Genomic DNA, 15,133 nt, shown 5'->3' on the forward strand with positions numbered 1-15,133 from the left:
ATACAAAATAAATAAATAATAATAATTTAAAAAAATGCTCAATTAAAAATAAAAATGCTAAAACTTTCCCAAAAAAAGATTTTATAATATCTACATGTGTATCTGAATGCATACTGAAGAGAAAACCTCAAGAACTGACTTTAGGACCCAGCGGAACAGCTCATTTGCTCTTCATATAGAGCTATAAGGCCATCAGTGGCAAGTTATGAAAAATGTTATATTATTTTTTTTCCACAAGAGGTCGGCAGAGACACCCAAATTGACCCTATGTGAGATATTTTGAGTTGATTTGAGCTGGTTACCGCATGTATTGCAGGTTATTTTGAATTTAAGTTGAAGGTGAAGAATGTGCTTAAATTATATTATTTATTGATAAATCTAAAAATTCAAAAGGTACATAAACAAACTAACAAATAGAAAAACTATTATAAAAATGGAATGATATAAGCTTTCTGGACTAAAAAAAAAGAAAAAAAGTATAATTTTAGGCCTTCGGGTCATTTTGACCCGCGAGAGAAATTTTTGTTACAGGATGCGTGGAGTGTATGAAGGGTTAAAGTAACATAGAATAGGCCCTGTTTACAACATCCATCTCGTACAAATGAATCTCTAGTGATCACTGATTGTTGAGGAAAAGGTCTCAATTTTGTGACTATATACATTATTTAATTCCTCAGTGTGTCATTGCACCATTTGAGAAGCATCGATAACATTGGACTCAAAATAACCAAGTTACTTACCGCAAGGGCTTTGGACAGTCTTGTGCGGAAGTCATTCAGAACAATCGTGACAATTTCGTTGTGGGGAATATAGGCATTGCCAGCCAGCAAGTAGACTTTCCTTGTGCGCACTAAATCCAGGGCATCCTGAAATGGGACCTTTGACACAGAAAAATAATAAGTTAAATACTTTGTTAATAACAGATATTTTAAATCTTGTTTTGTTGCTTTTGCACTATGATTCTTTGTACTATTGTGAAATGAGCATTTTTTATTGTATTAATTTTGGGGGTGGGCGCTTATAAGCTCTTTTGCTTCGGCCCACTCCTTTTGAGCAGAATGTTTACTGCTCAAATAAACAAATAAACTAAACTAAACTAAACTAAATCTATTGCACATTCATAATATTGAAGTGTTACAGCTTATGCTTACTTCAAAAGATTCACAGGCAGGTCAATGAATAATGTTAATAAATTTTTAGTTTAAACACTTATAACCCATAGAACATGCATTATAAACTTTAAGTGGGTCTTTCAGCATGTCGTCTTTTACAAAGTTTCAGAGACTCGGCATGAAATGGCTTTTCATAACTCTGTCTGTACCACTTTTATAATTAGAAAGTTATAATTATCTTACTTTGTAGAAATCATATTCTTCCACTGTGATTCCACTTAATCCATAACTGGAGTTGATGAGCTTGTCTTTTAAGCTTTTCTTTTCCTCCGCACTAACCTGTTAAGTGAAAGAAAAAAAAAAGAAAAATAGCACAGCTGAGAGACATTTAGTTTCAAGAAACTAAAAGAGATAAAGCAAGGACAACGTTCGGCAAAGAAAAAAGCATTTATCACCACAATTCAGAAAGCAACTTGAAAGAAAAAACAGATAATTGAATTATCATGTAAAAAGGTTATGACAAAACATATCATTTAGCCTTTATTCAGTGACATAATAGCATTAGCATGTATTTACAGCTAGAAAATAAGCATTTAGGCACCGCTCTGAAATCATATTAGGATTGGAACTGAAAGATGAGCAATGTTTTAAGTGTAGAACAACTGCCCCCTACAGGACTGTGTGTGAAAACACATTTAACTTCCACTGGGCCCTGTACATTTCTAAAACATCAATGATCATGATGGGATCTTTCAAATTAGAAAGTTAAATCAAGGTTTTAGCAGGGGCATGTACTAAACAATTCCCATGTTTCAGTTACAAGACAGATGGAAGTGATCTGTCAGTAGAGTATGTTGGGAATCACAAGAGTTCTGAATCTGATTAAGACAGAAAACACCACATACAATACAGATGAGAGAAATAACTATATATTGTGTCTGTAAAAATACACACTTCGAACAATGGTAAAAATAAAATAAAATTAAGAATAGATAAAGTTAGTTATTGCAATTACTTTTCAGGTTTATAGGTTTGTAATCTAAATTAAAGGGTTAGTTCACCCAAATATGAATCACTTACTCACCCTCATGTCATTGCAAACCCATAAGACTTTCGTTCATTTTCAAAACACAAATGAAGATATTTGAATGAAATTGAAAAATTTCTGTCCCTCCATTGACAGTCTACACAACTACCACTTTGTTATTTCAAAAAGTTCATAGAGAGATCATAAAAACGAATCCATATGAATTGAGCGGTTTAGTTCAAATTGTCTGACGAGACACGATCACTTTATATGATGAACAGATTTAGGCTTTTAATTGCAATTGACATTTGTTTTTTGGGTGAACTAACCCTTTAAATTAACAGATTTTTTTATTTTCTAATAACATCAAAGTCAAGGAAAAGGCATTGGTGAGGTTTCAACAGTGAGATTAATATGTAAAATAGCCTCACCGTCTCGTACTTCAAATTATTTTTATGCAAAAAGTCAGTCTTGTGCTTTGAAGAAAGGTAATTGAACCGGTAACGGAAAAGATCCATTTCCTGTTGGATAAACCATCGCCTGAGGTCCTCCCTAGAATGAAATAAAAGTCTAAGGCTTAATTTATACCTTAATCAACACTGCCAATGTTAATTTAAAAAGTTGCCTATACATGATCTTCAATATATACATTTTAAATGAATAGGGCTTGGGAGCAAACCCCAGCATAGTTGAAGCTATTATGTTTGGCTTTAACTAAAGGCAAACTCACACTACACAACTTTTGGACTGATTTTGCTGCCGCAGACAGATTTCTATGGCCTGCGACAAAACCCTTGGATCGCGGCCTAATTAAGTATGAGGTCTCTACAGAACAAAAGTGGCCTTTTCTAAATTTGTGGGTGTTTCTATATCATGCAATGAAAATTATGCCCTTTACCTGACCCCATCCCTAAACAACTGTAACCAGGTAACGAGGTTGAAAATGGCCCTCTGTTTGTCCTGCAGAGACCCATACTTGGCCAAATCGGTGCCTCTTGTGGTCAGCTTCGCTTGTTAAATATGAGATCTGCTATGACACGGAGAGGACAGATGACCAGAAACCTTGTTGTGTAGTGTGAGCACCACATCGTAGTCTTACAGCCCTGTAGTGTGAGCTTGCCTTAAGATTATTAATGTTTCATATACACATATTCATAGCATTAACTTTAACACACTAACAAAGACAGATTAGAGTCAGACAAATAGGCCATTTTAATTTTTGTTTGTCTGTATCAGTACCTCCTAAATTAAGAATACTTACGTCTGGCAATAAGCCAAGCGTAGAATGAAATGGGAGATATGGTCTTTTCTTCGTTTCTCATATTCAGATGTTCCTCCTTGAACCTTTTGGTCACCCTGGGTTATTAGGAGATTGTTGAAGGGGGAAAAAAAGATATAAAATACATGGAGTGCACTCATTTAAAAAGAGTTTGCGATAAAAAGACAAAGTCATCATAAAATTAATAATTTTTCTATGACCAATGACCAAAGCATAATGAAATGAAAATATAATCCCTCTTTTTAATTTGAGGAGGTGTAACATTGTACTGTGGGATAGTTTCATTATAGACTCGTTAAAAGCTAACATCAAAGAAGTAATGCCTGTAAAGAAGAAAACTATTTTTAACAAAATGATTAACGATTAATTCGGCTGGCACACACAAGTGCTGAATGTCCGGTGTAGTGTTGCGAAATAAAATGTATGCAATAAACATTAAAAATTGCACCACAAAATCTCAGCATCACTGTATCCCTGTAGGTAAATAAATAAATAAATACAAGTGTATATGAAGAATGTGTCCTCACCAATTCCGTCCTGAGTGGGAAGTTCAGACTTGATAATTCAGTTTCCAATTTCTTCATGTATTGCTCTGTATTTTTCACATAGCTCACACCAAGATTTTCCACAGTCTTGAGCACTTAATTAATCATATAGATATATTAGTAGAATATTAAAATAATTCTCATTTAAAAACACCTGTCACATGCAGATGACTCACATTTCAACCTCTCCACTGCTAAGGTTTCAAACTCAGCGAGAGAGATGTTGTCCAGCGGAGGCTGTCCATAGAACTGAAGACAGTGATCATACAGATCATTCTGAGAGCTGCCGATCTTCTTTCTTCTGCCTGAAAACTGCATTGCAATTCTAGACACAGAGTGTTAACAATAAGTTTACAAAACTGGATAATGTGACATCTTTTAAAAACATTATGATCTGATCAATATGATTAATATGAAAATATTAATAGCAATTTAATGAGAAAAGAGGTTGACGATTAATACACACACAGAAACAGACCCACATTACAGTACAGCTCGCATGCCATAAATTGCAACAATAATTTACTTAAATAATGAATTATAACTTGATTCATGCTAAGTTTACCAGCTAGTAACATAGTTCATAGTTAGCAGGCAATATAATCTGTTGTCTGTCAGCAGTCTAAGTCCTCGTGTGTATTTAACGTTAAAATACGTGCAAGCCAATATTTTCATGTGTCTTACGAAAAATACATATTTACTACACGTAACTGACAACGAATAACAAACTCACACTTTAAAAACAATCGCTGCTTGTCTCTTCCTGAGCGTGAATCCCGCCAAAGAGCTGACGTTCCAAACAAAGCGCGCCTATATGACGTCACTCTCAAAATTCACCAATCATGTTCTGCGAAGGGCTGTTTCCGGGGGCTGTTTTGTCCTGTGCTTTCTGTTGGTGATAGAAAGCCTGAATCAAATTCCGCGAATCGGTTCTTTCGAACAGCTCGATTCAAAGAATATTTTATATTATTCAAAGATACATTTTTTTCCGCCTCAAGCTACTACTGGATCAACCATCCTTTTACATCGTGACGTATTACTTTTCCACGTGGTCACTGACGTTCCAATAAAGCCATATTTATGGCATAAAACTGTCGTATAATAAAGTCGTAAACACATTAGGGACGTTTTATTTGCAACATTCCTGTCAGTAACTTTCGCACCACCAGTTAAATGTTCGGTTCAACCCAAATGCTCACTTTCGATTCTCGTTTTTTGGTAACAAACTCAATTGATTCATTGAAAAGATTTTACACAAAAGAACGCGTTTTTTTTTTTTTGTGAACCCGTTAAGTGAGACTAAGTTAGTCTAAATTCGTTATAGTTTATATGTGACTGTAATTTAACTGTTATCGTCAAACGTCAAAAAAAAAAAAAAAAAAAAAACTGTTATCGTCTTGTTGTGAGCAACAACTAAACTTTGACCAACAATTAAGTGTTGCCTGTTTTATGCACAAACTTATTTATCCTTTACTTAAAAGGGTAGCCTACGTTTTAAAATACCTTTTTAATTTTCTTAGCTACTAATGTCACTAAGGAATACTTAGCTACTTAGCCACTAACTTAACTAGACTATTATGAAAAGGGTTTATTTGAACTGCATTTATGTGTGTTTTTTGAACTTGAAGCTGCTTTCAAGAAAATTTGCCCCATATAATTTGTGATTCAATTTTAATTATTTTAATTTGTAATTATAGAGCACACAATTGTCAATTTTTCATTTTGTTTTTTTCTCACTTTTTTTGTGGTCATAAAGTTCTTTCTAGCTCTTTTCATCTTCATGTCTCTCTAACTAGCTGTTTTTGCTCAACTTTTCATGATTGCTATCATTGTAATCAAATAAGAAAGTTTGGGCATATTCCATAAATGCACTTCATAATTACACTGAACAAAACTCCATAATTACACTGAACAAAACTCCATAATTACACTGAACAAAACTCCATAATTGCACTGAACAAAACTACATAATTACACTGAACAAAACTCCATAATTGCACTGAACAAAACTACCTATATGACATATAACCTTGTTGCTTCAGGTTCTACACAAAAAAATACACTAGTGACAGATTGTTCATTCTGATCAAAGAGATACTTACTGTACTTCCTTATCCCACCCACACATGCCATTCTGTAAACATGTGACTTATGTGACCAAACCAGCTGACTGTATCATTCTTATCAATGGTTCTTGTGAGAGAACTCATTGTGCTTTCACCTATCAGGCAGAACGGCTCAATGCTTTCTTCCAGCAGGCCCTGCTCTAAATCACATTTGATTATTATTATTGATTATTGATATTTGATCCCTCAGCAGTTTTATGTCCAGAAATGATTTGTTTAGATGTCCTTTTAATATTATTGAAGATCCAAAAACAAATGGATCTGTATGTTCATAATTTGTACTTAAAGTACCAGCATCTGCCCAAGTTGCTTGATAGCATGCAGAAACACTTACTCAGTGGGATGTTGCTTTTGGCCTAGACTGCCCTCCATTGGCTATAGAGTAGTAGTGTTTATTTTCTTGAAATTATTACAAATGTAGCATTATGTTAATGCATAGGAACTAAAAGAGATACTGGCATTGTTGGAATATGTTATTGACAACAATGATTACATGGATATTCAGCAGGCTGTTCAGAGCTTTCACAGACCTGGTGAGAAACTTAAGTATTTGACACATACACTAATGTTCAAAAGTTTGTAAGATAAAAAAAAAAAAAAAAAAATTAAAAGTCTGCTATGCTCACTAAGGCTGCATTTATTTGATCAATAATACAATAAAAACATAAATATTGTGAAATAGTATTACAATTTAAAATAACTGCTTTCTATTTAAACATATTATAAACTGTAATTTATTCCTGTGATGGCAAAGCTGAATTTTCAGCATCATTACTCCAGTCTTCAGTGTCATATGATCCTTCAGAAATCATTCTAATATGCTGATTTGCTGCTCAATAAACATTTCTTATTATTTTCAATGTTTAAAGGATTTATTTTCAGGATTCTATGTTAGATTGAAAGTGTAAAAGAACAGTATTTATTTAGATTTTCTTATTATTATCAATTTTATGCATTCTTGCTGAATAAAAGTCTTAATTTCTTTTTAAAAAAACAACAACTTTTTAATGGTAGTGTAAGTTTAATGTAAAACTAAAGCAGATCCAAATGAGACTAAACAGCAGGGGTGTAAATACCTGAGTGATACTTCATTAATATGCTTAAGCATTATTTTAAAGAATTAAGTCATTTACTCAAGTTCTATTGAAACCGAAGACTGTTCTAATACTCAATTACATTTCCATTTCACGATGATTTGTTGAAGGTCATCGTGACTAAAATCTTTCCTCTTTTACTAAGCTAACAATCTGATCAAATTACACTGCGAGCTGAACTTCTACAGCCAATGACAACATCAATTTAATTCTAAACTGCATCTGGACACACCTGGTCATTCATCATTCCTCCTTGTACATTTAATTAGTCATCACAGCACAATCTGACCGAAACCTATATGTTTTAATTGCAGACTTTGTTGAAGATGGACAAACTTAAAGGAGCTGTATGTAAGAAATGTATTTCAATTAATCATAAAATGGCCCTGATATGTCACTAGACATTAAGAAATCATGTTCATTTCAAATACTTATATCACTAACAACAGTAGTCCGGCCAGGATATTGTCATTTAAAAAGTGAAGTTGCAGCCCTCAACTGATGTTGATGTTGTCATGTTGTGTTTTGGCCTGATGCCCCACCCTCCACCTATCTACCAATCACGAAGTCAGTAGTGTTTCGGCATCCGGGTTGCCAGCTCTGCTCTAGTTACCACAGCTGCAGCTACAAACATTCCTGCTGGATTCTGCAGCCTATCTGGCAACCTCGAGTCAGGGGGGAGGGGGAGGGGATACACCGCTCTACAGTAATTTGAAAGTGATTGCAGTACCAGTTTTGGCCACAATCTTACATACGGCTCCTTTAACTCAATATGAACACGGTCGACAATCAGTACTCAACTCAAATCTTAACTAAAACCATTTGCTCAGTTTAATATCTGGTGTGTCCTCGAGCCCTAAAGTCATGCAGGATTTTTTGAGAGACACTTTTGATACTATATATTCATTCTTTTAGCTACAGTGAGGAAAATAAGTATTTGAACACCCTGCTATTTTGCAAGGTAGTAGTTGGATTCTTACTGATTGTATGGGGTGAACAGGTGTCTTTATGCAGCTAACGACCTCAAACAGGTGCATCTAATTTAGGATAATAAATGGAGTGGAGGTGGACATTTTAAAGGCAGACTAACAGGTCTTTGAGGGTCAGAATTCTAGCTGATAGACAGGTGTTCAAATACTTATTTGCAGCTGTATCATACAAATAAATAGTTAAAAAATCATACATTGTGATTTCTGGATTTTTTTTTTAGATTATGTCTCTCACAGTGGACATGCACCTACGATGACAATTTCAGACCCCTCCATGATTTCCAAGTGGGAGAACTTGCAAAATAGCAGGGTGTTCAAATACTTATTTTCCTCACTGTATATGATTTGTCAATATGTTTTTTACACCTCTGTGTGTCAGTCAGTGTAAAAGGGCATAGAACAAGGAAGTTCAAGCACACAAAAAAATCTAAATGTCAAGCACAGCGAAGGCCTTTTATTATCTGCACATTCATTATTCATGTGAAAAAACACATGCATTTTATTAAAGAAGGGAGGATATGCAAAGATTCAAAGGATGTTAATGCAAATATAGCGCACTATTATAATAAATGACATAAATGTATTTGAAAATCACTTGGTTGATAAATGCATGCAGATAAAGAGATGTGCTTACATTGTGTATGTTCACTCTTTTGTTTGTTTATTTGCTCATATGGTAAATGTAAATCATAAAAGTAAAAGTGTGAATGAATAAAATGGTAACCAGACTGCTTCAATATGATCCATGCACGATATTTCCATCAATCACATAGTTATCTGTTGGCTCACTGAACTTTGTGAACTTGAATTTTTGGATTATGGTTTAGGGAAGTAACAGAACACATGACACGAGTGAGACACAAGATTTCTGCAGAAATTTCACATAATGCAGTGACTCACAAGCAGTGTACAAATAATTTTTTGCCAGTTCTTTTGAGATTTCATGAGAACTAAAGGTGAGGGGACATAGCCTTTGTTGTGATGTCAAGGGAAGCCTATAAGTGCTCACTGTGAGTACACTAGAGAGGGGGGTAAATCAGATGGAGGAAAATGGGGAGAACAACAGCGTGGGGCAGGGTCGTCTGAACAACTCTAGGAATGATAATGAAACCATGGCAACTGGGTCAAAGGTAGTTTGATAGACCAACAAAAAGAGTCTTGACCCTTCCCATCTGGAAGCCTTTAGATTCCCAAGGTGTATGTTATTTGAGCATATTTGTGTTCTGATGGTCAGTTAGTGCTTTAATCTAAATCATATAAACTTTTCACCTTTGAAACAAAAGTCAAGTCAAGTCAAGTCAAGTTTATTTATATAGCGCTTTTCACAATACAGATTGTATCAAAGCAGCTTCACAGTATTAAATTAAAACAATACATCAATGTTTGTTTCTAGTGGAAAACATCCACGTTTGGTAATGCTGATCAATAGTATTGTTTCATGACAATGTTCCCTAATACACTTCAATACATTTTTTAAAAAGGTGTGCCATGTTACTGTGTCTTGTTAACTGTCAGTTCCCGGTAGTGGGAAACTTGGCATGCTTTTCTTGCAATTTTAGGTTCCAAATTATTTTGTAAAATATATATTTTCTAAAAAATAAAAATGTTTAGTTCAGTGCATTTGCTTTACAGCAAACTTAAACTTCTATAACCTTTTTACACTTTCATTTTTTTTGAAGTGAGTTCACTTCTGCAATAATCTGCTGAGTGTCTTCTTTAAAAAGAGACCAACCTGAGGTCTGTATTTCATGAATTACAATTTAAGTTCAGATCTATGCTCAAAAAGGATGGTGACATGTAACAGGTTAAATCATTAAATCGTTTTAATAATCTTTTTTCGTGCCTTAAAGAAGTACACTTATTTTGATTTGTGACTAACATATTACAGTTTTTCTCAATTGTTTACACACAAATACTGGTACTTGAGACACAATGAGCACAACATGTAACTCATTCACCAACCCCCTGAACCAATTCTGCTAAACTACAAGCACAATTCCTGCTTTACACTCAAATTGCAGTTCTAAAACACACTTTTTTCAAAACACTACACACAATTCTCTGCTTTTGGCACAATTTTCATGCAGAAAATCTCTTGTTTTCACAAGGAACACACTGCCATTCAAATATGCACACTGATTTATCACATGGGCAAACACCCGTCACACAGTTTTACAATTAGCAATCAGAGCTTTAGCATAAAAGGGCAACAGGAGAGCTCTTCAATGGAGCAATGGATGCCAACATTGGAAACAGAGGCAGATGGGTTTTTTTGTGTGTGTTTTTTTACTGTAACTGTGTACAGTAAATTCTTCTGTTGTTTTTTATGTAGACCACTGTATGTGCAACTTTGTGTTGGTTGGGATGTACATTGTTTTTGTGGGAAAAATAAAATATATTTGTTACTGTGTATTTGTGTGTTCTGAGTATAAAAACAATATTCTCAAATATTTTACAACACACTTATGTATGTACTGTCTGTAGTAAGTGTAACACTGAACAAAAAAGTCATTATGATGAATGGAGAAGAAGTGTTTTCCATTCATCATAGTGTTTTACATTGAGCACATCAGTGGTCAACTGGTTCTTATAAATGTCTATTCATATGATGGTTGTGTGTGTCATTTGAAAACAAAATCCCATTTTGAGAAGAAATAACATTGTTTTGAATGTAAAGTTTTTTGGCCGAAAGTAATTTTGCAGGAGAATTTAGGGGTTTTGTGTGTGTGTTTTTTGATTTGTGTGTAGAGTTCTGAGAGTATGAAGCATGCTTTCAGAAACTGTGTGTAAACAATCGAGAAAAACTGTAAGATACAGTTGCAATTTAGTAAATGTAAAATATATTACAGTTTTTCTCGATTGTTTACACACATTTTCTGAAAGCATGCCTCATATTCTCAGAACTCTACACACAAATAAAAAAACACACACACAATGGGCAAAACCCCTCAATTCTCCTGCAAAATGAAACTTTACATTCAAAACAATGTTATTTCTTCTCAAAATGGTATTTTGTTTTCAAATGACACACTATGATGAATGGAAAACACTTCTTCTCCATTCTTCATAATGACTTAGGCCTTTTTTTTGTTCAGTGTTACACTTACTACAGACAGTACATACATAAGTGTGTTGTAAAATATTTGAGAATATTGTTTTTATACTCAGAACACACAAATACACGGTAACAAATATATTTTATTTTTCCCACAAAAACAATGTACACAGTGTACATCCCAACCAACACAAAGTTGTACATACAGTGGTCTACATACAAAACAACAGAAGAATTTACTGTATACAGTTACAGTAAAAAAAAAAAAAATCCAATGTTGGCATCCATTGCTCCATTGAAGAGCTCTCCTGTTGCCCTTTTATGCTAAAGCTCTGATTGCTAATTGTAAAACTGTGTGACGGGTGTTTGCCCATGTGATGAGTCGGTGTGCATATTTGAATGGCAGTGTGTTCCTTGTGAAAACGAGATTTTCTGCATGAAAATTGTGCCAAATGCAGAGAATTGTGTGTAGTGTTTTGAAAAAAGTGTGTTTTAGAACTGCAATTTGAGTGTAAAGCAGGAATTGTGCTTGTAGTTTAGCAGAATTGGTTCAGGGGGTTGGTGAATGAGTTACATGTTGTGGTCATTGTGTCTCAAGTACCAGTATTTGTGTGTAAACAATTGAGAAAAACTGTAACAAATTAGCTTTTAATAGAAGTGTAAACTATAACATTTACATTTAATTGAAATTGGAATTACATACCAATTTATATAATTTTCCACTGTCAAACTGAAATACCCTCCATTGCAAAATGGCAACAGGTAAAATGTGGTATTTAGCTGGTAATACGTGACACTGTTTGTCATATCAGACATGCAAATGCCCTTTTAACAATAAAAGTGAAGTGAAAAAAACAAAGGCTAGGGAACAAAGTGAAAGGTCAGGGTCTTATAGGTCTTACAAGCAGGTAGATACATTTCAAACTATACATGAAAGAGGAAATGTGGTTACACCATTTCCAAAATTCATGTAGGTATCAACTGATCTTGCCTTGGTATCTGATCTTATTAAATTTATAGTACATGTATTTCCCTTTCCTGTTAAGAGCTGCACTGTGAGCGTGAGCAGGTGTGAAAGCAGCAGTGCTGTGATGTACATATTAAAGAACAGACGAGCGTCTCAAGCACAAGATAAAACTCTTTTTGTTTCCAGTCAACTCATGTTTTCCTTACAGAGGAACTATTTAAAATGAAATGACAAATTTTTTTTTTTCAATACAACAGTTTTATGAATGTATTTTGCATCGTCATAAAACATATTTGATCAATGAACAACTCTCATCATGATATCTAATATTGAATATAATTTACAAAAGAAATTCATTTATTTTACATATTGAAGTATTTGAAGAGTTCAGATGCAAAAGCCTCTAAGTGCCATCTGAAATTTTCTACTAGAATGATCATTTTTATCAAGCTTGTATATTTAAGTTCAGTAATTTCACTTAAATGGCAATGAAAATTACCTATTAATTGCCATTTAAGTGAAATTACTGAACTTAAATATATGAATTTGATAAAAATGACCATTCTAGAAGAAAATTTCAGATGGCACTTAGAGGCTTTTGCATCTGAACTCTTCATTTAGACATCATTGATTCAAGGGAAAAATATATAATAATATACACTGTACAGGATGACACACATTATGACATATATGGTAAAGGGTTGCCCATGGAAATTTCAGTGACGTGTCTTGGCCGAAAAGAGGAAATGGGGAGGTTTAAAGGTCTCAGAGATGAACAGCCAAAATGCCTTTCATCATGTTTGCCCTGACTGGACCTCAATGGCTGGACCTTGTTTTAGCGACGTCCCTTCTCTGTTGGGCAGACTGTAAGTTCAATAGCTTGTCTCTTGCACTGAAATTTAGCGTTTTTAATATTATCTGCAAACTTTTTATACAAACAATTCTTTAGCTTCAAATCAAGCTTGGTACAAACTAAGTCATTGGCAGCCTGCATGGAAACAATGAACCATCCGTGTGAAGTTTCACTTGTACTGTCTTTAAGGTAGCCCTTCTCAGCAGGATGATTTGGCTCCCCTCGAAGTACAATTCCATTCTTTGGACTTCAGAAATGTCTTGCACTGGAAACATCCAAACAAAGCTGCCAAAAACCTGCAATATTTTGTTCAGTATAAAATGTAAGCGTGCACAACTTTCTTGTCAAAAATTTGAACTTATGTTTGTAACTTTAATAAATGGTATGGTGAATCCTCACATTTTTGTAGCAATGGAACTTTTCACATTGGTGACCTCTCTTGATTTTAGATACGGAGACAAGGAGTGGACTAATTCTGATCATTGTCAAGGAATCCACAAGCTGGAGTGTGACCTGAGCCAGGCGACATCAGATCCCAGAGAATGGTACTACGCCAGGGTCCGTTCCCTCTCCCCCGGGGGCTTCTCATCATGGGTCCTTAGCCACAGGTTTTACCCTCAGTGGGAAAGTGAGTATACTACATTGTTTTAATTCTAATTCTAGTTTATACATTGTCTGAAATGATCTTCTATACATGTAATATGGTTGATTTTGGTATATTGGTATTTGGTATCTTTGTTATGGCAATGGTATACTTTTTTTTTTCTGTGGAAGTCCTCACCTAATAACTTTCTCTAAATTACAGCCAATTTCAGCCCACCCCAGATAAAGCCGACTGTGACAGGACAGACCATTAAAGTTCAGATCCGACCTCCGAGGACACCACTGCGAGGACAGAAGGGCAGAATACGAGTGACAAAACTACAGAAACTGACTTTCAGAATATACTTAATGCACAATGGCATAGAAGAGGTAAGAAATTATAGATTTAAACATAGTCAAGAGTGGTGGTGTTCAGATTACATAAACAACTTCAGTTCAATAAAAAAAAAAATCATAATATTGAATTGCCAGTTACTTTGTCTGATTTGCTGTATGACTTGCTTTCTTCTGTGGAACATAACATTTTTTTTTAGGAAATGTCTCAGTGTATTTTTTTTGTGATCACCAAATGTTTTGGTTCTTCAAAATATATTTTGTGTTCAACAGAAGAAACAACTATGTAATATTCTGAGAGAGCAAATGATAGGAATTAGTTAATTTTTAAGCTTTTTTTTTTGCTACAATTTTGTTACATTGGAGCAAAAAAAAAAAAAAAATCTGCATAGGAAGATTAACATGTGCAGAGCAAATTGTGCTTCATTTAGCCTATTTCCAACCTGGGCCGACAGCCCAGTTATTATAGTATTATAATTATTATGAATGACTCCAAACTCCTCAAATTCAGCATGCTAAACCTTCACAAAAATCGTCTTTCCCAAACAGGAAGTTCATGAAACAGACAGTTGCTCCAAGGAGCTTGTGATTGAGTCGCTACGTCCGAAAACCACCTACTGCCTTCAGGCTCTATCCGTTACTCCTCGCTCAGGCCGCAAAAGCTCACGAAGTTCCAGCACCTGCGTCAACACTCATTGAGGGTTTAGTGTCTCCCACAGGTAAGCCTTACGTAACATATGATATGGTTTCTTTAGTAAGGGGAACACCTGGGATAAATGATGGTGCCCGTGACAAGTTTCCGCCTTTGTGCTTTCTCCAAGTTGCCTTCTGGGCATTGATGGTTGTTAGACAAAAAGACGACAAAGTGAGCACAGACACGCTATTTGTTATTCGAGACATAGAGTGCACCCTTGAGACCCTCAGATCAAGTTCCAACCACCTTAGGATAAATTAGAGTGATTGTGTGACTTTCCTAAGAGTTTCAATCCTGACAATTTTGAGTGTTCTCTTCTGCCACATACAAGATGCACTAGTATTTTTGATAGTATTTTTAGAGTATTCATATTATTTCCCGTTTCGATTATAACATTTCTGTTTTATCTGCCTGCAGGGTGAGGCTGCTTCTGGACCTTTGTTCAACAAGAAAATT

At 34.7% G+C, this 15,133-nt stretch overlaps 2 protein-coding genes across 2 annotated transcripts in view; one reads left to right on the top strand and one right to left on the bottom strand.

Moving 5' to 3' along the window:
• The window catches only part of prim2 (DNA primase subunit 2), a 68,505-nt gene extending 63,704 nt beyond the window's left edge, over positions 1 to 4,801 (bottom strand). Inside the window, exons 1-7 of the mRNA XM_084092701.1 lie at positions 4,697 to 4,801; positions 4,140 to 4,288; positions 3,946 to 4,058; positions 3,401 to 3,495; positions 2,571 to 2,691; positions 1,356 to 1,451; positions 741 to 878 (exon numbers count right to left, since the gene is read on the bottom strand). Coding sequence (XP_083948827.1) covers positions 741 to 878; positions 1,356 to 1,451; positions 2,571 to 2,691; positions 3,401 to 3,495; positions 3,946 to 4,058; positions 4,140 to 4,281 — 705 coding nt within the window. The 5' untranslated portion in view covers positions 4,282 to 4,288; positions 4,697 to 4,801. The remainder of the gene's footprint in view (positions 1 to 740; positions 879 to 1,355; positions 1,452 to 2,570; positions 2,692 to 3,400; positions 3,496 to 3,945; positions 4,059 to 4,139; positions 4,289 to 4,696) is intronic.
• Positions 4,802 to 12,978: 8,177 nt separating this feature from the next.
• On the top strand, positions 12,979 to 14,702 carry il22ra2 (interleukin 22 receptor, alpha 2; the record flags this gene model as incomplete). The annotated part of the gene is made up of 5 exons (XM_084094066.1): positions 12,979 to 13,064; positions 13,241 to 13,369; positions 13,497 to 13,675; positions 13,853 to 14,019; positions 14,533 to 14,702. The coding sequence occupies 5 exons, from the start codon at positions 12,979 to 12,981 to the stop codon at positions 14,680 to 14,682; spliced, it is 711 nt and encodes a 236-aa protein (XP_083950192.1). The 3' UTR covers positions 14,683 to 14,702.
• Positions 14,703 to 15,133: the final 431 nt, after the last annotated feature.

Source organism: Abramis brama, assembly GCF_963993115.1.
Source record: "Abramis brama genome assembly, chromosome: 19".
Lineage (NCBI taxonomy): Eukaryota > Metazoa > Chordata > Actinopteri > Cypriniformes > Leuciscidae > Abramis > Abramis brama.